The sequence below is a fragment of the Thalia democratica genome, chromosome 9 (assembly GCF_965202585.1).
Source record: "Thalia democratica chromosome 9, ktThaDemo2.hap1.1, whole genome shotgun sequence".
In the NCBI taxonomy this organism is placed as follows: domain Eukaryota; kingdom Metazoa; phylum Chordata; class Thaliacea; order Salpida; family Salpidae; genus Thalia; species Thalia democratica.
In genome coordinates this window covers 26,099,995-26,127,439 of record NC_139173.1, presented here as the reverse complement: position 1 = coordinate 26,127,439, position 27,445 = coordinate 26,099,995, and the positions used below count along the sequence as shown (strand labels likewise).

The 27,445-nt window shown below is 24.5% G+C and overlaps 1 protein-coding gene across 2 annotated transcripts; it reads left to right on the top strand.

The window, feature by feature from the left end:
- Window positions 1-10,167: 10,167 nt before the first annotated feature.
- LOC145844600 (nicotinate phosphoribosyltransferase-like) lies at window positions 10,168-25,611 on the top strand. Of its 2 annotated transcripts, XM_082951997.1 has the most exons (15): window positions 10,168-10,251; window positions 10,857-11,027; window positions 11,359-11,438; window positions 11,750-11,877; window positions 12,325-12,455; window positions 12,720-12,835; window positions 13,382-13,578; window positions 14,732-14,872; window positions 15,227-15,311; window positions 18,177-18,203; window positions 22,476-22,556; window positions 22,745-22,897; window positions 24,334-24,476; window positions 24,837-24,909; window positions 25,148-25,611. In XM_082951997.1, the coding sequence occupies exons 1-15, from the start codon at window positions 10,197-10,199 to the stop codon at window positions 25,223-25,225; spliced, it is 1,659 nt and encodes a 552-aa protein (XP_082808123.1). In that variant the 5' UTR covers window positions 10,168-10,196; the 3' UTR covers window positions 25,226-25,611. The 2 variants fall into 2 exon arrangements, with proteins under 2 accessions (XP_082808123.1, XP_082808124.1); XM_082951998.1 differs by lacking the exon at window positions 18,177-18,203.
- Window positions 25,612-27,445: the final 1,834 nt, after the last annotated feature.

Here is a 27,445-nt window from a genome sequence, read left to right as displayed (position 1 = left end):
TAGTGAGTTTTGTATATTGTGTATTATAATACATTGTTATGCCAGTAGGTTTAAAAGACAAAATTACTTATTTTTGACTCTTATTTTATTTTTTTAGCTCAACTGTTTTTATAAGTTTTACCATGTTGTAGTTTACGACATGAATTTACCAAACTATAAAAAGTATTTGAAATATTTAATTTGGTTTTTGAAAACAAGATAATTGTTTTAGTAAAAAAATAAAACTTAAAACAAGTACAGTTTAAAGGTATTTTACACTAATATTTTTTACAAAAAGTAATTGGATTTTACGTTTAAAACTTCAAATATTTGTAGTTATATTTTTAAGAAATATCTTGTTACAAACAGTTAAACTATTTAAAAATTCATTAAAAATGTTGAAATTAATTAAAAAAATTAGATGTTTTAGATAGTCATGTGTAAAAAAAAAATTAACTATTTATAGATTAAAATTTCTTTTTTAAAGTAGTTCAAAAAAAAATTTTTTTTTTGATAAGTCTTCGAAAAATAAATGCTTTATATACCATTGATTTAGTTTTAAAAAATCTTAGTTAAGTAAACTAAATTTTATGAGCTTTTTGTTTTTATGGTTGTTAACAAAACTATCAAACTCATACAAATAGAAACGATACAATGCATATTTCTTACGTTATATTTTTTTAAGATCGCAAGCTCTAATTAATTTACGTAAATCTATTATAATGCAACAACTAGTAGTATTAGTATATACAATAACAATTGTTCAATGAATAACAATAAGAATAAGTGCTAATAGAGATTCGAATGAAAAATGTTCGTTAAACAATAAATTGCAAAAAACTTAATTCATTTAAAACTTAACGTACGTGTAGTTTAATACAAAAAGTGTCAATTTTTTAACAAATTGAATACTTTGCAAATTATTGTTAAATAAAAATGATTTTTTTGTTTTCTTTTAAATTTCGGTTTGCTGTTTGATTTAGAAAAAAGTTTCTCTTACTTAAAGTCAGCAGTTTTTTGTACAGAATAAAATTCTTGATTATTGAAAATAAATTCTTTATTATTAAGTAGTATTTAAGTTTCTACCTTTAGCGCAGTATGAAGCTTTAAACTAAAGTATTGAATTTCTTCTTAAATGTGTGAGAACTTTGTCTGTAAACCAGTAAGTAGTATTTCCTTCTGCTAGTTTATAACAGATTAGCTTACAATTAAGTGTCATAATCAATAAAACTTAAAATAAAGTTTTAATTATAACATTACAAGTTAAAGTTGGTGTGAATTTTTGATAAAAATTGTTTTTAGTTATAATTTAAACAAATCAAGTGCAATTTCACAACAAACAAGTTAATGTCGTAATACCGAATAAATTAATTAGCATATTGTTATTTTTGCTAAAAGTCAAAAAAATAAATAAATATTAACTTCAAGCTTCATTTAAATTGTCTAAATTTAAAGCAGATAACTTTAAAATAAGGTAATCAGTAAATAAATAAGTAAGTTCAAATTCATTAACTAAAAAGAAACCTTTATTATATTTTTATAAACAGTTATAGATTAGAGTTACCAAAAATATTAACAATTTTCACAAGAAAGTTGGTTTAGTTTATATAAAAGTTTTTCATTACTAATAGAACCAAAGTTACTTTTTATCCTAAGTAATCAGTATACTTAGATAACTTTCATACACTATTGTGTATTTATCATTTTTTTTACTTTTAAATAACTTAAAATATAAATGTGATAAGCTTTATGTGATACTTTATTAGCTTTCAATACTATTAAAGTATAAACAGTTATGCTAGTAACAAAAGAATAAAAATGCATTAATATTTATTTTATACCTTGTTACGTTGTAAAACTAAACTGTAAAGATTTGAGACAAAATCGTATAAAAAATGTTTTTACCGTTTGTGTTTTCTTGCAGAGCTTTAAAGGATATTCTACTTAAGCAACTAGAACAAATGACATTTACAGTTTATTGAAAGCATTTACCTTATTATAAGTGTTTTAACTATAATGTAAATAAAACATTAACCTAGTTTTTTCAAGATTTCTTATATTAAAAATTAATTGTTCAAAAACATTTATTTTTGTTCTGCAATTTAAAGTTAAGAAAACAAACTGAACAGTATATCACTACAAGACAAAAAAAAAACACTTGAAAGCATTATACTATTATATTTTTTAAGTATTATAGTTAAGTTTTCCTAATAAAATAATATACTATAAAAATTTAAAGATTTTAAAGAAAGCTACAACTTAAAAACTTAATTAATAAAAGTTTTTCTTTTGTGATCAATATCAAATTCTATGCGCAATAATGTGTACAAGAGATTTTTTCAGAAGCACAGCTATTTTTGAAGGGGAAACAAAAATTACCAAAATTTGTTCTAAGTGATTGTTTTAAAAAATTTCGCATATCAAAAAAATAAGATCTAGTTATAGTTTTGGGTACGAAAAAACTGTATAATTTTACATTTAGAATTTTTTTCTTAGAAAATAAAAATAAAAACTTAGCAAGTTTTTAAAACTAACATAAAAGATCTTAAAAAAATAACTATAATGCACTATTTTTTTACTATATAGGTTTTATTAAAATTTATATGTAGTTTATATGTTTTAAAGTAAACTGTGGGCAAATTTTGTTATTAACTGCTATATATACCAGAAAAATAATCTTGCAAGCTAGATTTCTTTAAAAAAAATTACCGAGCCACGTTGTAAAAAGATATTTACACTGTATCTTGCAATAAAATTGTATATAAATTACATTAATCTGTACAAAAACTCAAATTATGAGCACATTTTAAAATACTACTTGAGAAAAACTCTATTATGTGTTTTTTTATACGATTTTTTCAAATTAAAAAATACATTGCGGGCCAGAGATTTCTGTTGGCGGGCCGGATCAAGCCCACAAGCCGTACGTTGGCAACCTCTAACTTAGAAATTAGTTTAAATTACTTTCTTAAACGTGCAAAAAAATTAGTTCGATTTAAAAATTAAAACTGAAATAAAGTTAATAAAGGTTAAGTTTTACATGATAGCAGGTTAAAAATGACCGGCTCATCTAGAAGACGAAGGCATTTTAAAAATGGTTGAAAACTCATAATAGTTTTGTATATGTACAGAAATTATAAAAAGGTTTGAGAGAATACTTATAATAAATGTACTCATATAAACCGTTTGTATTCATTCTTAACTTATTTAAAACTGATATCTATAGTTTTTTAAACTTTTTTATCTACAAATTTCTATTATAACTTTTGAACTGCAGGTTGATAGATTCAAATAAACGAACTGGTTTGAACTGTAAGTGTTGCAAATTGAGGCGTTGAAAATGCTAAGAAAGTGATATAAACTCTTTTAAATACATAGTTTATTGCACGATTAAAAAAAAAAACCGCTCAAATTATTTGATCCTAAGACCTAGTACACGAAGAACCTTACGGTTATGGAGACGAACACCATTTACCAATACCTTTTAATGTCTTGTCCAGTTAAAAAATAGTTGGTAGTATACCTGTATAAAAAATGTATCAAAGCCATTTTAACAAATCTTTAACACAAATTATTTTGTTTGTTTTTTTATCCTTTCAGTAATAACGTTTATTAACACTTCTAAAATTTTCTAAAACTTTAGTTTGCACAGTGGAAAAAACTAGAAGACTTTTAACTTAAATACTCTAAAAATTTAAAGGGTTAAGGCTTTATCTAAATGTTGGATGGTCAAAAACTTGCAGCAATAATTTTTGAATTAAGAGAAATTATTTCTTTGAGCTTATAGTTGAATAAGAAACTGTTTACGTCTACACAACTAAAAAAAAAACCTGCTTGTTTTTTCTTGTAACAAAAATATTCTTTTTATCAGACTAGTAGTTAATACGCAATGTTTTACGAAACGCATTATTTATTCTCATAGCTTATTTATAACAAGCAGATAAACTTCTGGATTTAGACTCTGAAAACGTTAACCGAATTAAAAAAATTCACTTACCAAATGAAAAGACTCCAGTCTATCGGACTGGCTTACAGAAGTTATGAAAAATTATTGAATGAATATATTCTAAATATGTATTATGAGTTATGACTAATAAAATTACAGGCTTGAAATTAAAAAAAAATTTCCTTTTCAAACACTTTCAAAATAAAAACCTAATTGTTACATAGTTTTCCGATTATAGGCTTACAGTTAATAGTACTTAAGAAATTATGTTTGTATATTAAGTACTTGGTATAAAAAAAACCACAGCTTTATTTTCGTCTTACGTTAACTTTATCAGTTTTTTTGTTAATGTTATTTTTATCTTAGCTAATTTTTTTTCAGTGTAGTATTAACTTCAAAGTGATTTTTTTTATAAAACTAAGTAAATAATTTTAAAATACCAGTACGAAGACTGACAACACTTTTTTACTTATTTATTTATAAAACAAAAATACTATTTAGTCAATCAATAGTTCAAATAATTTTTTTCGAAAATCTTTATAAGCAGCTTATTTCATTGTAAACTATTAATTTACATCCATTTAATCAAATATATTAATAAATTCTCATCCGATTAGTTCCCGAAAAAATATTTTATAGCTACATTATTATAAAATTTATAACTCATTAAACTTTGATACTAAATAAATTAAACTTAAAATATCATAGACTAAAATTAATCTTTTAAAGTATGTTTTTATATCGTTTTTGTTTATTATAAAAATTAGCTTTGTACCAAGTAAATTTTGAAACAATTAAATATAGTCTCAAACAACGTAACCACTTGTTTTCTTACAAGTGACTGATAAGTTTTATTGAACCTAGTAGAATGTAGAAATTTTGCTGTGAAACTGTTTTGTAAAAAGTTTTCGAAATATTTCTCACCACTCATATATTGTTTATTGAACGAAAAAAAAGCGCTCAAATATTTAATCCAAGGACCTGGTGTACGAAAAAACCTTTCAGTTATCGAGTTATACACCAGGATACAGTTTAAAATCATGTCCAGGACAAGATAAACTTATATTTCTAAAACCTAAAGAATGCTGTGCATTTGTGGTGTATGAATTGATAGCCGAAAGATTCTTTCGTACACTAGGTTCTTAGAACAAACTTTTTGAGCATTTTTTTATTGTTTAACAACCAATATATGTACCTTAAAAAATTTTTATACCCTAAGCACAAAATAGTTTACCTGCTTTCGTACAAACTACTTTTGGCGTAGGGAATTTTACTTACTATAAATCTATTGACCTGAGAAATGCTTTTTATTTAAATACAGTTGATGCTTTTATTTACAGTTGCATTTTAGAAATATATTATAACTTATACACCATGTGATTACAAGAAAAAAACAAAATAACATTTTTTAATTAAAATCATGAAATTATTTAAATAAATTTATTAAAAAAACAACATACAAGAAGGTTCTGACTGGAAAGAATGGAAGTGTACTTGGTTGTCTGGTGGAGTTGTGATCGTGAGAGAAAAAGAAAAGAGTAGTACATTGCATCCATGGACTAATTCTATATTTAAAAATATTTAAAAATTCCATGTTAACAATTACTTTTTTTGATAAGTTTAGTTTTATATATAATTTATATATTTTAAATGAGCTCAAAAATGACAAACTTAGTTAAAGCTGCATTTGATGACAAAACTTTTACTAAAATAAAATAAAAATATATTTTTGGTGAAATATGTGATTTGGACATTTCTGTTTGAAAAAATAGAATTTAGATTGTAAAAACTTATAAAAATCTGTAACAAGTTTATATGTGTTAACAAACGTCATTCTGAATGTACAGCTTAAGCAAAAAAAATAAATAAATTGTTCCATTTTAGAATAATGATTTTGAACTTTGTTGTGATTTATTTTAAAATTCTGTTTTCTGTTTCACAATGTTGATAAACTTGACTATGATTTCTTTAAGGAATCTAATGAGTATTGGTAAAAAGACTGTTATTTAGATTTGAGTTGTGTGAAAAGTGGCATAAAGAATACTATTAGTATTGTTAACATGAATATAAAAAAGTTTAAATGCAAACCTACGTTTTAAAATACTACTAGCAGGGTTGCCACACACCCAGAAAAATCAAGATTTTTTTATTTTTTTAAAACTCAGACTGACTCTGGATAATTTTTTTTTTATGAAAACTCAGGATTGTTACAGTTTTTTTAATATGAAGACAAATTTATTACGGATTTGAAAAAACTCAGAATGACTCAGGACAGTTTTTTGACTCAAAGAGTTGCAACCCTATATTAATTTTGTTTATATTAAAATTAAAAGTATAAATGCAACCTTACATAAATTTGATGAATTTTTGAGTTTTGTGGAAAACCTATATTTATTTGTACTTGTTAACCTTGATTGCCTAATCTAAAACTTTTGGTTTGTAAGAGCTGCATGGTTTTGTATATATAGTTTCTAAGAGTAATTGATCAGGAGGCGTTGCTTCTTCTGTAAAAAATTGCTTTACTTATGAAATTGTAAAATATATTTTTATTAATGTGATATGGGTAACTTATGGATAAATTTAAGCTTGGATATATTAAATCTATGGCTATTAATAATTTGTTCAGACACCAAGCTCTTCATTTGCCTCAAAAATTTTTTTTAGTGTATCTTGGACTATTTGAATGTAAAAATCAAGACTATATTATTGGTGATGATTTGAACAGTAATTTATTATAAATTTACCAGGGTACTATTGATTAATTAGAATTTGTTTCTTGTTCAAAGACTAGATAGGTTGTAAAATGTTTAACTAGATATTTCTGTGACTATTTGTCAAATCTATTAGTTGATCACATGTATACAATTTTTAGTTGTGAAAAGACTGAGTTTTGTTGTACATTATAAAATATCTGACCTTTTGTATTTAATATGTAAGATTTCATGTGAAAAAAATGGAGTGTGTTATCAGAAACCAGTTCAAGATTTCAGTAAGTTTGTTCTTGGAGTTTTCTTAATAATCTCAAGAAAATTTTAGGTAAACTAAGAATGAGTAATACAAAAGGTGAAGGTGTTCAAATGAGTTTAAGAGTGTGTTTACTAGCGCAGTATTTGTCATCAATAAGATTTTAAGTGAAAAAATCAAAAGTAAAAAGCTAAACCTTGGATAAGTAAAGACTAAAAAAGTAAAAACTTGTTTCAACTAAAAACCAAAAGTATAGTTTAAGTCTGCTACTAAAGATATAACAAAAAAGTCAGTTATTCTTTTGTTTCTTCATTTGAGGCAAAAAAAAAAACAGTACTCTTTACACAATCTTCCATTTTCATCAACAAATGTTATGCAAAACTCAAGCAAACAAGTTTTGTCATGTTTAATATCTTCTTCTCTTGAATAGTTTACACCTAATTATCCAAAACTGATCAAAGAACAAAAGCTATCTTTTAAAATAAAATAAAACCCTGATGGCATATCATTTACATTAAAAGCCAAACCATAAAATCAAAAAGCATCAAATATATATTGAATTTCTTTTCTTATTAAAACCATAAGAATGCAACAAAATTGTAAATTGATAGTGAACTTTAACTGTATAAGTTAATCATATCTGTAATTAAGTTTTACTAATGTGAAGTTTCTTTGAATTTTGTTTATATACACTGTTGTACTTGATAGTAAAAATAAAATCTTGTAATAGTATGTACTGTACATGTATGTTCACCAGGTTATAGAGTACTTTTGGTGGGTAGGCAGTTTGATAAGCAAAAGTTTTTTTTTGCCAAAGTCACTGCATGTATTAACAATGAAAACTACTACTTTTGACCTGAATAACAGCACAATTTAATTTCAAACTAATCGATTAAGTAGCTATTTTATCAAAAATAAAAATTAATTTGTTAATTTAAAAAGTTGTTTTTAAAATGTGAATATTCAAAAGCTTGGCTCAGCAAAAATACTGCATGTGAGCAATGAAAATTTTTATGAACTCTATTGATGAATTTAAGAAAGGCATTATATAATTCAAAGTTAACCTATTTTTACCTATGACATCAAAACTAAAATTCAACTGCAATAAGAAGACTGGTTAGGAGTGGGCAACTTATTTAGTCAACTGGCCAGTATGTAGAAAATTATATTTTTTAAATAATGTTAAAAATGTTTTTTTAGTTCTTAGTTGTGATTTTTTTAACTTTTTTCTACAAACTGTCCTTAATATTATGTACAACATTCCTAGAAGTGTGATGTAAATTGGTTCAAACTTTTGGATTGTTTTTTTTTTAACTTACAGAAAATTGACATATAAAAATTCTTCCTCTTTATATTGTTTTTAAATTTGTTTAAGTGTAAGATTTAAAATGAAATTTATGAACTTCTAAATAAGACTTGTTTAAACCCTTCACTGTTTTATAGTATGTACTTTAAGCTTTCAAATATAGGAGAAAATAAACTTTTGTTTTATAAATATTAAGGTTATTATTATAAGTTGAAAAGTTTAAGTTTTCTAAAAATTTTAAAGTCAAGGGGGGAGTTTTTTTTTTACAAATATTTTCACTGACTTTTATTTGAAAGCTTAGAGTACATACTATAAAACAGTGAAAGGTTTACACAAAACTCATTTGGAAGTTAATATTTTTTTTTAAATGCGCACTAGTTATTTTAGAGTTCATGGTGGAGAAAAAAAAGAAGACTTGGTAATATTTGTTGAGAGTTTTGAGCTTGGGGTGCACAAAATTTTGTTTTTCAAATTAAGTGTGCACAGATTTCAATTACCCAAAAGACCACTACTTTAAGATATTTTTTATAAAACAAAAAAAAATCAATTAACTTTTGAGACAGAACCAGTTTTGTAAAAATAAATTTGGATACAATTGTATGGAATTTTGAAAAGTTTGTTAAAAATCTTTCTACTCTTACATTTTTTGAGTTATTTGATCTATATTTTAAAGATATATTTTTTAAAGATATATGAACAACCTGTAGTATGCAGATTCTTGAAAATTAAAATTTAAAAAAATGACCAAAGTTATAAAATAGTATTTTGCCTTTTTATGTTATAAAAAAAGTTCTAGAAAAAATTATAAAATATGTTTTTCTGTTCAAGTTGTTAAAATTTATGAAAGACTAAGCTGAAAAAGTTCTAAAATAGTTTCTCAAAAACTAATTGCGGAGATATACTTTTTTTGAAATAGTCTATTTTTGCCTTTTTAGTTTGCGCCTCCCATAAAGAACCTGTTGAACTCTTTGCTGTTGATAGCTTATATCTCAAAATTTTCTTTAAATTTTTTAAAACAATAAAAAACGTCTGGAAGCTTACTTTTTGTGTCAAAAACAAGACTAGCTTTCAAAAAATTTATTTTACTCCCCAATGACCTTAAATTTCAATATTTTTGAAAGGTAGAAAGTGTGTTGTACAGCTATAAAAAACTTAAAACTTAGCATTTAATTGTTAACTGCTAAAGAAAAAGTATATGCATATTAATTTACCCTTTGTTGTATACTTACTTGTTAAAATATGTTTTTATAAAAGTTTTATCTTAACAAGTTCATTGACAAAGAAAGTAAAACTCTTAAAAACGTTTTGAACTTTAATGTGCAATAAAAATTTGTAGACTTTTGCTAAAAATCATTCGATTAATTATCTACTTGGTTGTATAAAGTTTATTTAACTTTTACTACCAGTTTTTAGTTTCAATTTCCTAATTAGTTAAGTTTTAATTTAGTTACCTATTTTTAATTTTAATACAAAACTAAAATGATATCCTTGTTAGCATTATTAGCTCATTTACTAATATTATTAAAAAACTTATTAGCTAGTTATTGTTAAGTATAAATATTAAAAAGTTAAAAGTTTATAAAGTCTCTTTTATGAAAGTCTATTTCAACTGAATAGTGTATTTTTTATAAAAAAAGTAGCTGAATTGTTATTTAAGATAATTTTCCTTTAAATGTTATAATTTTGGTTGATATAATTTTATTTTAAATTTTTTCTTAGTGTTACCTATTCACAACTGTATTATTAAAATGATCTTTAAAAACAGTCTGTAGAAAAAGTTTTACTTCTATTGATTTAGATGGCAAAAATGTTCACACTATTTATATATTAGGGAGTATTTAATAATAACAACTTTTCAAGGATTTAAAAGCTTGCTGTTTGTAAATAAGACTTTATACAGTAACTTAAGGATATTAAGTAATGTAACCTTGAATTAAATTTTCAAAAACTTAAATTAATTTTATTAAAATTTAGCTGCTTTAATTACCTTATAAAAGTACAATGAATCATAATAACTATCAACAAAGCAATGAAGTTGTGCAACCTTTGCTGACAGGTGAGTTCTTTATATGTATTTTGTTACTAAACTCTTTTAATTACTTGCTGATTTTTCTTTTTAAGGTTTTGGTTGTTTAGTTTTTACATTTCGAAAATTTCTAAGAGTTATTTTTGTTTTTGTTTGTGCTAAAAATCAAAGTTTACTTATTTGTGAATCTAACAAGAATAATACAAATAAATTTTGTGAGTATATGTAAATTTGTACGTAGTTTACTCTGTAAGATTAACTTCTCTTCAGATTAGTTTTAAAATCTCAATTTGCATTGCATAAAAATAACTGAATAAATTATCGCTATTTTCGCTAATGTTTAATTAAATAAGGATATCAAAAAGAACGTTTAATTTTTCTTAGGAGCCTTTATTTAGAGCTTTGTTTCATAAGTATACATAATTTTTCAATGGTTTGTGTTTTTTAGTTTTAACTAGTCAATATATTTACTTCAAATTAATTTTGATAACATGTAATTTTATTGTAAGATAAAAAAAGCATTTTCTATCGTGACTTAGTTGTCAGAGTATACTTAATAAAAATTATCATTTACTTATTTTTATTAAAAGTTTTCTATTTATTATGTTATAACGACTTAATCATTATTTTTACAGATTTGTACCAGATCACCATGGCATACGCTTACTGGAAAGCCGGTAGAACCAATGACATGTGCACTTTTGATCTTTTTTTCAGAAAAAATCCTTTCAAGGGGGAATTCACCATATTTGCAGGTCTGGAGGAATGCTTGAAATTTGTCATGAACTTCAAGTTTTCACCTTCAGGTGAGTTAACATTTTATTGTAAAAACAATTTATAGCTTTATAATTGAAAACTTTCATTCTATGAATGATAAATTGCTGTATGTATTTCAAAGTTTCTTGTGTAATTTGTTAAAGTTATGTTATTTCATTATAACATACTGTTCTGAGTTCTAATTTGTAGTTTTACTCAAATAAGTATGTTTATTAAAAATTAAGTTTAACATGCTGTTTGTGTTGCTTAACATGTGGCTTTTAAGTGTTGTAATACTAGGTTCAAGATTAATAATTAGTAGTTTTATAGTGTTTTTACAGTGTTTATATTAATAAATATAAATATATGACTAACTAACAGACATTGACTACCTAAAAAGTGTTATGTCTGACATTGACGATGGATTTTGGGATTATCTTGCCAAGGTAGACTGCTCCAAGGTATGTAAATTTAATTTTGCGATTATTACTACAATGTATGATATAAAAAGAAAAAATATTTTATTAGTAGTAAATTTTTTCGATGGTTTATAGTAACTTTAATAATATATTTTTAATTAGGTTAGGTTGTTCTCACAATAAATATTATAAATACAAATATCTACAACAAAATGAACAAAGTATATAATGATAAAAACTGTTTTTTTATAGCTATAAATTAATATTTATAAATAAGTATACTGTTTATGAATTTTAGTTTATATTTATTGATAGTTTAGTAAATCTATTTATTTATTACTTGATATTTATAGGTAAAGGTGTATGCAATTGAAGAGGGTACTGTAGTTTTTCCAAAAGTTCCTTTAATTAAAATAGAAGGACCTCTACCAGTAGTACAACTTTTGGAAACAACATTTTTAAACCTTGTAAATTTTTCCAGGTATAGTTTAAACGTTTCAAACTTTGTTAATTTCAAAAATATGTGAAAATTTAAACAAATCACAAACACTATATCTTACCTAATTTTTTACTAAATAATAAATGATTTTTATAAATTGGGTTAAAGATTTCACTTACCTTTGTATATAAATAAAAGTTATTGAAATTAAGTATTAGACTTTAACTATTTTTCTCGAATTGCAACTAGTAATTTCGTTTGTTTATGAGAAGTCACTTTTATTAAGTTAATATAAATAAAGTTATTTTCTCACTTTATTGAAACTTTATCGCCTATACATTAAGAATTGCTCATTTTTGGTGGTTTATTGAATAACTTTTACGTATAACAAATAGTCAGTAAAGTTAATTAATTTAAAGTGTTCCAGTTTAGCAGCAGTTGTATTAAACAAGCATTCAGTAAATTTAATATTTCTTCAAATGTTCACAGTTTGGTGGCAACAAACGCAGCGAGGTTCAGGATAGCGGTCGGTCCGGACATCCAACTTTTGGAATTTGGACTGAGGCGGGCACAGGGGCCTGACGGGGGATTATCTGCTTCTAAATACTGCTACATCGGAGGTTTTTCACTTGCTTTTGTTTCATTTATTTTATTTATTAAAATAATCAGTTTAATAATTGTATGTGACTAATTGCATTTGAAAATAAACAGCTTTAAAATTGAGTGAAAATTAGTTAACTTATCAAAAACTTTACAAGTTCTTTTCCTGAATTATCCTAAAAGTTTTCAGAACATTTATGGGTAAACAGGTTTATTGTATTATTGGCCATTAAATGAAAAAAATTCATTACTATTGTGTACTATTTATTTCTCCATTTTAACAGGGTTTGACGGTACGAGTAATGTGCTGGCTGGTAAGAAATACGGAATACCAATAAAAGGAACACACGCCCACTCGTTTGTCAACAGCTTCAGAAGCCTTGACGAAGTCACACAGCAGGTTGGTTGATTTTATAAGTTAGTCTATTTAGATGCGAAGCTTATAAGTAAGAAAGAAATAGTTAGTTCTCTGAGAAAGTACGGTACCGAAATAAAATTATACAAAGCAGCATTATGTTATGCATTTTTTACTTTGTTATAAAAATAAGACTTGTTTGTTTGTCTATATATTTAACAACATGCAAATTATACCCAGTATTATAAGTTATAGAGATACTTAAAGTAACTAAAAGTAACAGGATGTTTTATTTAAAGTTTTAGTTAAAACACAATCATATTTATGCTAACACTTTGAAGTGTTTATGTAATAATAATTTTTATGACTGTCATGACTATGTACAAGTTCACTAAAACTAATATTAAAAACAATTAAGACACTCAGCTGCTAAATATATTTTTATAGTTTTGCGCTTTCAGTTTAAATTAAAGTATACATTTTATTGTTTACAAATCATAACTTAGTTTTGTTTCAAACGAGCCAAAAAGTTAAAAAAAAAAATTTGTAAAACTCCTTAATTTTATATAAAATTTTCTCAAATTTTTACAGAACATCACACCAGTTAACGGAACAAACCCACAAGGCACGCTTTCAGAACTGACAGAAAAATACTTGCAAGAATTGTCACTTCTGCTCAACATAAACGCAGGTGAAACTAACAAAGGAGAAAGGGCTTCATTCCTCGCTTATGCAAACGCTTTTCCGAAAATCTTTCTGGCGCTGGTTGACACATACTCCGTGTTAAAGTAAGTTTAAATTTTTTGTGCGTTTCATAATAATTAAAGATTTGAAACAAAAAACTAAAATTGTATACAATTTTTCAAGCTACTTTTTTTTTGAATTTTTATACACTTAATTATGCAAATTTATTAATTAAAGATCTCTTAATAAACAGTGTTTTTCATCGGTTAATCATCGAGATTAATGATATCTAAAAGCTAATGATTAGTACAATTCAGTTATTAATCAAATAGTCAAATTATTAAGCACCTAAATGTATGTGAGGCTCTTATTAATATCATTGATTAATTGAGTGAAACATTGTTATATGTAAGAATTCTTGAATAGTTTAATTTACATTTATCTCTTAGGGTTCAAATTGAGAATTTTGATTGTTGCTTTCAATATAAGCTAAAAGTGTACTACACTTTGTTATCACTAATATATCAAAATAAAACTTACTAACTGAAAATTTGATATGTAAGATAAAATGTTAACTAAAGTGACTGAAATTTTACTTATATTGAGTTTCGTACCAACAAAAAGAACCTTGCTAAAAAATCAAATTGTTTAGCAGTTTATATGTAAAAGCACTTATTAATATAATACATGTTCAACTCATAGTTTTAAGCAAAGTATTTATTATACAGATCAAAATATTCTAATTTTGAAAACTGAAATTAGGTTCGTCAATACCAAAACTTTTGTGCAAAAAACTTAATAAGATATTTTACATTTATAAGTTCTAAGATTTTTTTTATTTTTTTTACAATTCTCAGTGCTGAAATAGTTAGTGTTTTGTATATTATTTTTTTAAATTTATAAGTGTAAGTAATAAAAATAGTTATAAGTTTAAGAACTTGTTTTTCTTGAAGTATTACTTTTACATTTAAGAAATACCCAAGTACGTTGTTAAAACACTAGATTTATTTTGGAACATCCAAATTTTAGTTAATACAGATTTTTTTTTAAATGCCATTTTTTGTTTGTGTTATGACGTAAAATTTTTACTTAAAATATTTTGAAATAACAGTTTAGTTAGTTATTATGACATCGCATAAGATATTATTATAAGATCAGTTAATTTATTATGACGTCACCAAAGTTATTATTTTATAAACAGTCATTATGACATCACGTAAGCTCAAGTTTTTACATATACTTATTATTACGTAACAGAAGCGGGTTGCTCAACTTCTTGTCGGTGGCGCTATCACTCGACAAGTTCGGATATCGACCAATAGGAATCCGTCTTGACAGCGGTGATCTCGCCTACCTGTCTAAATGCTGCAGAGACGTTTTTAACAAAGTCGCTAAAAAGTTTGTTCTATTTCGTGGTTTTAAACTAGGGAGTAGTTATTTATTTTATTAATGTAAAAATTACAAGTTACTAAACGGGTGTTTTAAAGTTTCTAAAACGTTGGTTTTCTGTTGTGAATTGTCTATAATGTTTCATAATAAAATATGAAGTTAAATATTTAAATAATTCTACAATTTAAGAAAGTTGTTCTTATTCGAAAACAATTAAGTGGGTGTATTAAACGATAATGGTTTGATTAACTTAGTTACTGAAATAGAAGTGAATATAATTATGTAATGAATAATATGACTGCGATTTAAGTAGTAAGTTTTAGTTTGTTTTTACTATAGTCTGAAAAATATATATTTTGAAAGTTATGATTTGGATTGGATTTCGAAACTTACCATCGTTGCAAGTAACGACATCAATGAAGACACCCTTTATTCATTAAAAGAACAGGTTTTTTATATTACTTACATACAAAAGTATCTAATTATTGTAAATTTGCTACTCAATTAAATTTAAAGTCATTTGAATATTTTGTAAATGTTTTGTTAGAAAACGCGTATTGGTTTGTTCAAAAAGTTTTATAAATTATTAAGCTTGTGTTGCGCTTTCACGAAGCTTTGCAAAAGTCTAAAGCAGAATAATTAGGCTACTTTAAAAGTATACCTTTGTTTTAATTGTTAGAAAATTGTACTGAAGTAACTTTCTATGCATGCTTGAATTTACTAGTTAATACCGCGCTTCAAGGCTTTTGTTTATTTAAAAAGGGAAATTATGTGAACAGAGCATATTTTTAATTAAACATTGGTTTCAATGTTTTTGTGTAACTTGTTGCATTATTAGTTTGCAACGAACTTTATAAAAGCTTTCAACGCTAGTTTGCTTGAGTACATTGCTGCTTTTATAAGTAGCAAAAGATTAAGAACTATGAGAAATTTTTTCCAGTCATTACTTTTATATTAACTGTGGTTTTATATTATTTAAAATTAATGAAAGATATGAAACTTTTAAGTATACACAAGGTTAGCTAATAAATTTCAAAACTTATATAAACAATATAATGACTTAACTATTCTATAAACCTTAATTTAAACTAAAAAATCTATATAGTTTAAAGACTTGCTACTATATATATCAGCATTTAGTGGTATTATATGCTTAACAGTAATTTGTTAATAAATCTTTAAAGCTCATAAAATGTAGATGTAAAGCTAATAATTTAACATTTGTATTAAATTTAGATGTTTTAAAGCTTGTACTTGATTTTTATATAGCAATAAAATTGGTCAGGTTCTTAAACTTTCACTTTTGTGTTTCATGCTTATTTTTATCACGGTCAGTTAGCTGGTGTTTAGTTTTTTATGTTTTGCTATTGACACGATCTTACAACATTTTAATAACAAGTTATTGTTGCAAAATGATACAAAGTTTAACTTTTTAGTAATTTATATGAGCACAAAATTGATAACAAAAAGTGTTGGTCTGGTCATTTGTATAAAACTTAACTTAAGTAAACTTAATAGAAGTATTTATAGTTTATTAAAATATAATCTATAACTCAAAATCCTTTTTAAAAATTAACTTTAATCCCAAGTTAGAAGGTCACAGTACTTCTTAAAATTAAAGTTTGTTGCAAACCAAGGCTTAAGTTTTTTGTACGTATTTGCAATATATATGTGCGTAATTAGTTAAAGCACTTGAATTTGTTATAAGCTGTTACCTTGCTTAACACCTCCAAATATGATGTTTTTTTTTCTTAAAAAAATTGTCACCACTTATGTTAATTTTAAAATGCATATCAGTTAAAACTTAGGTTTTACTTCAATTACATAGAACACGTTATATTGTTTTTGAATGAACTATTCTTTCAATACCTTTTTTAAAGTATTACTATAAAACTTAAGTACATTTCAAATTAATTTTTTGAAAATTTTTCACTAAAACTCCTAAATCGGTATTTTTTTTTCGTGTTGATATGCCCTCATTAAATAAAATCGTATTAATATTAGATTCATAATAGTTTACAGAAGTTTAATTTTGAGATAATTTAATTTTTCTTATAATTAAAAAAAATATTTTGAGTAAAAATGAATTAATATTTAAGTATATGACCGCTAACCACGTGAAAAAAAGTCAAATATAAATTTTTATTATTATTTTTTATTATTCACATCTGTCTTTTTTTACGTCCTTTTAATTACCCTGCAATGAGTTTAGTTTTATGGCAATGATAAATTTATTTTTTTTATGTAAAATATTGAGGTTTTAAATAATAATAAAAAAATGTAGATTTAAGACCTTTGAAATATTTTAAAGGATTTTTTTTTTCTTATAACAATGTGGTGTCTACCTTTTTTATAAACCTGACTTTTAAAGTATTATAAAAATATTATTGTGATATAGTGTTTAAAAAGTTTAAAAATAGTTTTATAAAACATTTTAAAGCAGCTCGAAATATTTCAACATTATTTTGTGTTTTTAAAATCTGGTAATATTTGGCTTAAAATGTCTATAGAGTTGGTCCGTACTTAAACACAATATTTGTTTATCTTACAGTTGTTTCTTATTGAATACTTTTTAACCAGTATATATTTTAAAAATTATATCCAAATGTAAAGTAGTGTATATTATCAAATTAATATCTCAGTAAGACTCATTTGTATTTTCTGTATTAACTGCTTTACAAATACTTTAACCACTAAAGCTATTGTTAAGTAGTTCACAAAGTGTTCATTATGCTTTAAAATTAGTTTATATTGTAATTAATATAAAGCTCTACTTACTCATTTGTAAATAAAATAGGAGAATAAGCTGCCGAGAGTTTTTTTATCTTTAATATTACTAATTGTGATATTATGTAGTTTGCAAATTTCTAATTTTTACTCTGCACAATAAAAGTATTAGTTTTAAAGTACATTTAATATATTTAATTTTCACTATAGTTATCGCTTATTTCTCATTATTTAATTGTTAGACTACTTAAGTTTATAAACTAAATACTTTTGTAAAAATCATTCTTTTTGTATATTTTAACATAAATTATTTAAGTTTATATTAGACCATTTTATTCCGTGTTTATTTTCAAATGCTTTAATTAAAGAAATAGTTTGTTATAAACATATTTAGATAATAATTAATTATAAAGAACACTTCTACCAATGCAAATATAGTTTTCTGTAATCACTTTGAATATGACAATAAATGACAAGTTTCTTTCGTAAGAAAACGATATTTTACAAGATATCTACAGCAATCTGTAACAAACTATCTTGTAGTATTGGCTTCTATTTCATGCTTAACATAATTTGAATTTTACAGAGTACAAGTAAAAGTTCGTCAGCTGAGGTTAACAGTTTTAACTGCATGGCAAATTTGCTTGTACAATAATTTGTATAGAGTTTTTTATTAATTTACTAATCTTTAAAAAATGCTATACCTTTATTAAGTAGGAAATTGTATGAAGTCCCTTCTTAGTTTCTTCGATTTGGTTTATATTTTGTTGGTTGATTTATCGAGCTTATCAAAATTATTTTTAAATTGTAACTAAAAATTTGTTTTTAAATTATAAATATAGGTGCTATGAATAAAATAGAATCCTACTGTTTAGTAAATCCGCTTGAAAAATAAATTAGTTATAATTTAGTTGAATCAAAAAGTTTAGTATTTGTTTTTAATAGTGTAATTTAATGGGAGTTTGTAATTAATTTATTTTTTATTTACTTTTATTTAAATTATTTTCCTCTCGTTAACATTTAATTTAATAACAGTTGTTAATAATATCTGTTTATTTACTTAATTTTTTATCTGAATAATCTTTTTTTCAGTATATTAGTTTACTCTTTATTAAATTGCTCGGTTTAATTTACTTATCATTTTCAACAAAATCCTAAATATCAAGTAGTAAAAACTGCTTATGATTACAAGTTTTTAAGTTAGAAGTATTATCTCCTTAGTAAGTTAACGGTTCAAAATTCCTTATCAACTTAAATGTTATTTAGTTCTACCTTATATTTTTTTTAATTGAAAAAAATGGTAGTGGCTTAAGGTAGTAGAGTCTGTATTTATTTTATAGTTGAACAACATTTATTTTTTAAACATACAACTAAAATTAAATTGTTAGCCCATTACTTTAAAGAAAATTTATATTAAAAACATTTGTGCTTAATTTAACTTAAAAGTAAACTGTTATTTTAGTTATACTAGAGATTAATAAAAGCTTGTTAAATTAAAACTTAAGAAATTATTCAATAATACCTATAATCTTCGAAATCGGAAAAAGTTACAATTTGTTAAGGTGTTATTTATTATGATTAAAATAAAACTAGTTTATTGATATTGTTAATTTGGTGAATTTTGACCAAAATGTACAGATTTTTTATGTTCACAATAATTATTAAAAACTTATTTTTATCCAAGAAGGTCTGAAGCAATGTTAAGTTCTTACTCCTTGCTTTTCAATTATTTCTAGTATGGTATAAAAAAATAAAATGTTAAATTTTATTATTGCTTTAAAATTAATACCATCATCAGAGCCAAAACTATAACATGAAATTCATAATTTATCAAAAAAAAGTAGAAGTATTACAGCAGCGTAAAAAACAATTGTTTTTTGTATATATACGGATAAGATTTTTAGTTTTGGTTGATACAGTTCCGATCAAATGAAAATTTTCCAGTCTACATCTGTTTTGCCATCATAAACAGGGTTCGTGCGCGTCAGGCTAAGTCAGGCTAAATCAGTTTTTTTGAAAAAAGTTGAAAAACGTCAGGCTAAATCAGTTTTTTTATTTAAAAATTTGAGAATCTCAGTTTTTCTCAGTTCAAGTGCTTCGAAATTTTTGATAGAAAAAAATAAAGAATTTTCTTTAAGATCAAATTGAGATATGAACTTAATTCTAAATAATGATTTAGTTATTAAAGACAAAATCAATTAGTATTTGTAAAAGTAAATGCTAAATTCCTTTTGCTGAATCTCTAAAAAAAATTTAAGAATCTTCATTATTTTGTTTTGAGTTGATTATATACGTCATAATTATGAAAATTCATAAAGAAATACAGTTTAAACATTACAGTTTAGTTTATCAACTTAGCTGTTTGTTTGAATTTTAATACTCGTGTAAGCGTTTCATTTTGAATTTTAATAAAACACGACAATGCACGTCGTTTTATTATAAATATTCTGGTTATAATGTTTTTACTTAATGCTTAATTAAATAGAACAATTGTGTTTAGTAATATAAATTAAATTTTTACACTAGTAATAGATTAGATATAACACTTATTTTAAAACTTATCACTGAATTTGTTATGTTAAGGGCATGGGGGGTCAATCACTCTTTTCACAATTTAGTCTTATTTTATTGAGTTGTAACTAAGCTATAAGTTGCATTTTGCAGATTTTTAGAGCTCAAACTATTTTTGAGATAAAGCAAGTTGAAGTCGGAGACTACAATAGTACTAATTAAGATCCCCCCAATATCTAAAATGACTTCTTAAGGGGATTTTCCTTACTTTGAAAAAATGTCAGGCTAAATTGGTCCCAGTCAGGCTAAATGAAAAAAAATTCGAGCACGAACCCTGCATTAAGTTAAAATTGCATAACATAGCATTTACTGTAAATTGCAAATATTGTATCCTGGTAATGTATACAATTTTAAATTGTTTGACAATTAACTTGTGTGTAGCTTTGTATTGTTTTTCAAATCATTATCATTATATTGTACTACTGCTTTATTTCACGATTACACCAACATTTTAAGATGAAATAAAATTAATAAGAAACGAAGTTTTAAGTTGTAATTTTTATTGTTATATTACTTTAACAGGGAACTTTCTATGAAAATCCGTTGTAAAGTTACTAAAAACTTATACTTACATAGTTGTTTTAAAGTATATTTTTATTAGTTATCTTAAATTTTTTTTTTACATTTTCTCTTCAATTTAATTTTGTTTAAAGACAACATCCTTAATTTCAAAGCATTATGAATATGAAAGTATGTGTATGGTTTTATTTATTTAGTAATCAGCTTTTTAGATTATATTGAAAAAACTTGGAATTTAGTATTTTCATAGCATGTTTTTATTAATTATTAGTTTAAGCTGTGTTTGGTATCTAATACAGAGATTATTAAACTTTTCAAAATTGTAGAAAATATGACTGAAAATTTGTTTTTATAAAAATATTAAAAAAAAGTTTTATTTTCTCAATATACAGATTACTATAAAAAAATTGTTTGTTATATAACTATTAAAAAATAGAGTTTTTAAAGTAAATAAAATCTAAAATGTAGCTTTTCTGTAAGTTTTTTCAACAGTTGTAAGGTTTTTTTTGCCTAATCACATCACTGTGCATACTTAATGAAACACTGATCTATATGATTATTCAAAATTATAGAAACCGTTTTTTTAAATTTCATGTACTTCTATTACAGTCATTTTTCAAATATAAATGATTATGTTAATGTCATATTTGAAACATTTATTTCAAAGAAAAAAATTATTTTTGGCTTACCATAATTTTAGAGGAGTTTTATGTTAGTGCTTATGTTATTTAAATCATAATTTTAAAGTAGTTTTATTTTAGTCCTTAGTTAAATTACCGTAAATGAAGTAAATTTAGATTAGTATAAATTTATAAAACCAAAAAACAAACCAATTTACTTTGTAACAGAATGGTAAATGTAAAAAAATTCCTTACAAAAATAATTTTATTTACTTATTGTAACATTCATTATTAAAAAGATTATTATTATTATATATCAGTACGATATATATATATATATATTGTTCTTCGCTTTCATATTGAGGTATATTAACCAATTTTGTCGTAATTTTTAAATGAATTATTTTTATTCTTTTCGTTCAAGGCTTGATTTTTAAAAGTGCTTTTAGGCTAATAACTTAATTTTTAGTGTTATTTTTTACTTAAAATTATTTAAAAATTGCTTTTAATCGATAAGCTGCAGCAAACATGTTAACTTTTTTTAAGAAATAAACAACTGTTAATTTATTTTTCAAAGAAAGAGTCCTAATTGACTGCTGTATATCTTGTTAAACATATTTAAGTATATTTAAGATTAAAACAAAAGTGTTTTCATAAAGTTTTTAAGTTTGTTGTGAAATAGCATACAAAAATAATCAATGCTAAGTTTAAAGAAGATATATAGAAAACAAAACATATATTTGTAAATGCTAGAAGTAAAAAAATACAACAAAAATTTAAAAACTACTGATATAAAGTTGAAATTTTTTTTTTAACTTATGAATTTGTTTAAATTTTATTTGTTTGGCCACTATAAACATGATTAGTATCATTTTTTCTGTTCGTTAAAATATAAAAATATTGTTAACTATTTTAACAGGTACAAAGCGTTTTTAGTCATATTTCACCACAATATGCAGTTTTTTTTAATTAAAAACTTGTTCTTTGTAAATAAACTCTAAAACTTTAAAGCTTATATATTTGTTTTTTAATAAGTTAATTAAGTTTTTAGTTAATATGTTATGTTTATTTATAATAGAATCTATATATTTTGTTTAATAAGTAGTTCCATGTAGTAGTTTATTAATCAGTTATTACTATGTAAAGTACTTGTTAATATACTAATTATTAAACAGCACCACCAAATAGACAGTTTCGGAATTGGGACTCACCTGGTTACATGTCAGAAGCAGCCCGCCCTTGGTTGCGTGTTCAAAGTAATTTGTTAAATTAAAAACTATTACAAAATGTTTTTGGGTAGATTTATTTTACTCCTACTATTATTAATTTTTTTAATAAAGAAGTTTATATAAAATTTATGACTAAATTATTTGTAATTAAAGCTCTAATTAATGAAATAAAATGATAAATCTTGTAACTTAAAACATTCACGCAACCTTGATAGTTGGTTTCAATCAACGGGAATCCCCGCATGAAGTTGAGCGAGGACGTGGCGAAGGTGAACCTGCCGGGAAGGAAGGACGTGTACAGGCTGTTCAACCAATCAGGAGTGGCCATGGTCGACCTCGTCCAATTAGACACCGAACAGCCTCCACAGGTACTAAGTTCACTGTGTTTTGAGTTTTGATGTTTTAAAAGTTATTTAATAATTTTATTTAATAATTTGTGTTTTTGTTTTGGGTGTCATGTATTTTAGAACTTATAAAGCAAAGCTTTGATTTTTTTTTATAACAGAGTTTGTTTAATATTTGTATGTGGTTTAGGTTATTTTGGTGCCTAATTGATTTTTAATGCTGTAGTATATTTATTTAAACTTTTTTTTTTAATTTTAGCATAAAGTCATCTAAAAAAAAGAGATGTATAACTAAGAAATGATATATGTACAGTACACTACCGCTTAAGTACGCAAATTGAACCCGACCAAAAAGTGCGTACTTAGCACGGGTAGTGCTTACTTTTTGAAGACATAGTATAATATGAAATTTAGTTGTTTGTTTTCTTTATTACAACTAGCCACCAGAATAATTAAGCCAAATAAACAAGTTTTTTAATTTTAAATAACATTTAATACATAATTCTAATCTGCAAAATTTTATAAGTTATTTTAAAATGATTTATTTTTTCTAAAAAAAAATTCTACATAATTACATTATACATACTTTAATATAGAAAGTCAATGTCAGTCAATGATATAAAAAAGAATATTAAATCATATTTTCTATATTTTGTTTTTTTAGAGAGAAAGTACCAAACTACATTGTTTCTACAAAACATTTTTAAAACATCAATGTGGGTACATTTAAATTAAATTATAATTTAAGTATGTTGTATTTGTAGGTAATTTTAACTTTGTCATCTAGATTTATTTATTTTATAGCATTACAGCTCAAATAACATTATTCTTTTCACTTTTCTGTAACCACTACATAAGTATTTAGTTTATTAACATTTAATAACAGGACTGTCACAATCTCAGGCCACTTAGACTACTCAGGACTACTCATCCTAGTTTAAGAGTTTTGAAAGTCTCAGGCTAATTCAGCAGGTTGGCCATTCTATCTGGAAACATAAAATAATCTGGAAAAACTTGATGATTGAAAATGCGTACTTAAGACGGGATGCGTACCAAAAAAACTGCGTACTTAAGCGGTAGTCTACTGTATACGTTAATTCCTGTTTAACCAGTGACTTTGTTTATTCAAAGTATTTTATACCTTCCATTTTTTTTTGAATTTTACATGATAGTGAACAATTTAAAGCTCAAATAACCAAATGTGTGTTTTTCATTCGTCATCTAACAACATTTATTAATCCAATATTCCATTGTAGATTGGAAAGAAGATAAAGTTTATTGTTAAAGTATAGATGGGTATAAATTGATATCAATTATATTATAGATTGGAAAGAAGATAATGGTTATTGTTAAAGTATAGATGAGTATAAATTGATATTTATTATATTGTAGATTGGAAAGAAGATAATGTTTATTGTTAAAGTATAGATGGGTATAAATTGATATTAATTATATTGTAGATTGGAAAGAAGATAATGGTGCGTCACCCGCTCACAGAAAGCAAGAGGGCTTACGTCACCCCCCAAAAAGTTGAAAAACTCCACAAACTTGTGTGGAGCGGTGAACTACAAGCAGATAAATTCCCCACTCTGTATCAACTGAGGTTTAAAAAAAATATTTTGTAGAAAGTTTCTATTTAAGTTATTATTTGTTCCGTTTTTGTTAGTTAATGTTCTGAGATTAGTTTAAGTGCTGAGAGTGAAATAAGCACTAATTAAAAAATACTGTTTTACATAGTATAGAAAAGCAGTTGTATTAATTTTTATAGATTAACAACTAAAAACAATTTAATTAAAACTTCTTAATAACAGTTTGAAATTAAAGTGAAGCATCTTTTAATTTTTTCAATGTTGTACAACTCTAAAACTTCTTCTACATAACTTTATGTCTTGAAACTTTTTATGAAGTAAAGTATTTAAGTAAAAATAATTATTTTATCGCTGAAAATCAACCATTTATACAGAACCCACACAAAAGAATGTTTAAAGACGGTTAGGGAAGACATAAAAAGAGGGTTGAACCCAACACCCTACAAAGTTTGTTTAAAATGTTATTTTATTAAAAATGCTTAAGGTTCAAAAGAAAAACATTTATTTCAATACTTATAAGTAATTAATTTAAAAAGATAATTTGTTACTAAAATTGTTTTACACAGACATTTTTAAAAGGTTAATACTTACACTTTTTTGAAAAACTTAAGTTTTAAGTTTAGTTTTAATTATTAGTTTTAGTTTTTAATAAATATTATTCAATATATCTTATAATGTATTCCAGGTATCAGTTAGTGACAAAATGTACAATTACTTGCACGAAATATGGCTTCAAAACGCCCCCGTTGGCGAAATTCTGTAGAAATATTTCAACATTTATTTATTCTAATTTACCTTCTATTATTCAATCAATTGTTTTTATGAGAAAACGATCTTATAACTTGAGATTCATATCGATAAAAACTCTAATCTAACTATTTTATTCATATTTTCTGTTTTATTAGCAACTGCTCTTGTATTCAAAAATATTTCAAACTGAATAGTTTTAACCACTTTAGAAAAGTTTCATTTAATTTTATTCGTCCGTTCTTATTTATTTATTTCAAACTTTGTTTTATATTAAACTTACTAGTTTGAAATTTAAAGTACTCTAAATATTTTTTTTAATCTGCAGTATATGACCATAAAAATTAAAGCTTTCAAAAGACTTCTGATTAATTTATGTAATTTTTTGTACACTTGGGTTTATAACACTATTTAAAAAAAAAACATACTTTCTACACTTATTTCGACAACTTAACTTTTTTTTTTATAGCTCGTTATTTTTTAATGAGAGTACAGTGCTTATTCTATTATCCGGACATTTTTTGTAAACATGTCCGGATAAGCATTTTTCCGGATAAATACAAATTTTATTTTTGTAAAATGACATAACTGCTGTATGTTATGCAATGCTTAATAAATTTTAAAAGAGTTACATTAAAAACAAATAGTAATTATGAGTAAATGATAATAAAATGATAACTAATAAAAGCTAAATTTTAGTTTAACTAATTTATTTATTTTCTAAGGTAAAAAACATCTGATTTACTCTTTGCTGTAGCTAGATTTTCCTTTCAAGCCAGGTAACAATTTGTTGGCAATATATTTTTAATACCTTGTACCTACCATTAACAATTGCAGTAATGATAAAAAGTTTAAATGTTAAACTGGAAGTCTTAAAAAAGTCTGTTTACATTTTGGTTAAGTATGCAATAGATTCTAAAAATAAATTATTTGTAGCCTTTTACGTACGGTGTACGACTCGATAACCGAGATACGCCCAGGTCCTATATAAGTCGCAGGCCAACTATCGTAAAGAAAAGTTGCCCGCAGTCCACACTGTATGAGCGGCACAGTAATATATGATAATTATATTTATTAAAAGAATATTTTATTTTAAACCCTGAATGTGGTAAAATAAGCAATAATAAAGCGTTAGTAATAAGTTGTTTTTGAAATTAAATGCATATCTGTAGTTTTTATCACAACCTTTTTAAATTTGTTTAAATAGTTTATTTTTAGCTAAAAGTCACATTACGAGTCGCAATTCGCCGACCACTGGTTTAATGCAAGGAAAAATTCTCAAATAGTTTATAGATTCAAGTTACTGTGTACAAAAGCAAACTTTTCAATTTTTATGCTAAAATGAAATAATTATTTCTAATCTAGTAACACTTTTCAAATTTACTCACGTTAATGAATAACCTAATTGGTGTTTTTGTTTCTTTTGAAACCTAAACTGTATTGATAAGTACAGGGTTGTCAAAAAACTTGAAAACCTGGAGTTCGACAATATAGGCAAAAAAACCTGGAACTTTTACAACTTAAGTAGAAAAATTTTGATTTGACACAAAAAATCTACCATATAGATAAAAAAACTTTGTCATCATCATTTTTTTTTTGAAAAACATATATGAAGTAGCTTTACAGTATCTTTTCAATATTTTTATACTATTTACCACAGTTTTACCTTAAATGTTTACTCTTAAAAACTTTACCAAAAACATTTGACAACCTTGTAAGTAATTAGTTTTATGCCTAATAAATTTGTTGAAAGTTTATAGAGAAGTAAACTTAAGTGTACACAATTTTTTAAGTTTTTAAACTTATAGTTTAGTTTTTTGACAACTACATTTCAATTTTGTTTGTTAAGCAGCTTAATGTTAATTTATTTTCAAACTTAGCTGCAGCAATGAATTAAAAATTTCACACGAGCTGAAATAGTGTGTTTAGTATTCACTATTGATCTTGGTAAAGTTTATTTTTATCAATTAAGTTTGATTTCGTTGACCAATAGATATTTCTATACATCTAGGTTCTTTTACCATATATATGAGCTTCAAGTTCTTTTTTGTGCTCAATTAACTAATAAGCATAAATCTTTAACTTTTATTTTATAAAAAGTGATCCGTTCATATAAAAGCTTTGAAAGTGACTTAAAGTATACAATTCTCTATTATAAGTAATAAACAATTATTTGTTATTTTATCTTATAGAAACAACAAACAATTTAGAAATTACGAGATAAGTACTAGAATTT

What these genes read in the sequence shown, in the direction of transcription:
- LOC145844600 (XM_082951997.1), top strand. Translation starts at nt 10,197, where the DNA reads ATGAATCATAATAACTATCAACAAAGCAATGAAGTTGTGCAACCTTTG. An exon ending in TAAATACTGCTACATCGGAG is followed by an intron (nt 12,456 to 12,719) that starts GTTTTTCACTTG and finishes CCATTTTAACAG; the next exon opens with GGTTTGACGGTACGAGTAAT. An exon ending in TGAACCCAACACCCTACAAA is followed by an intron (nt 24,910 to 25,147) that starts GTTTGTTTAAAA and finishes AATGTATTCCAG; the next exon opens with GTATCAGTTAGTGACAAAAT.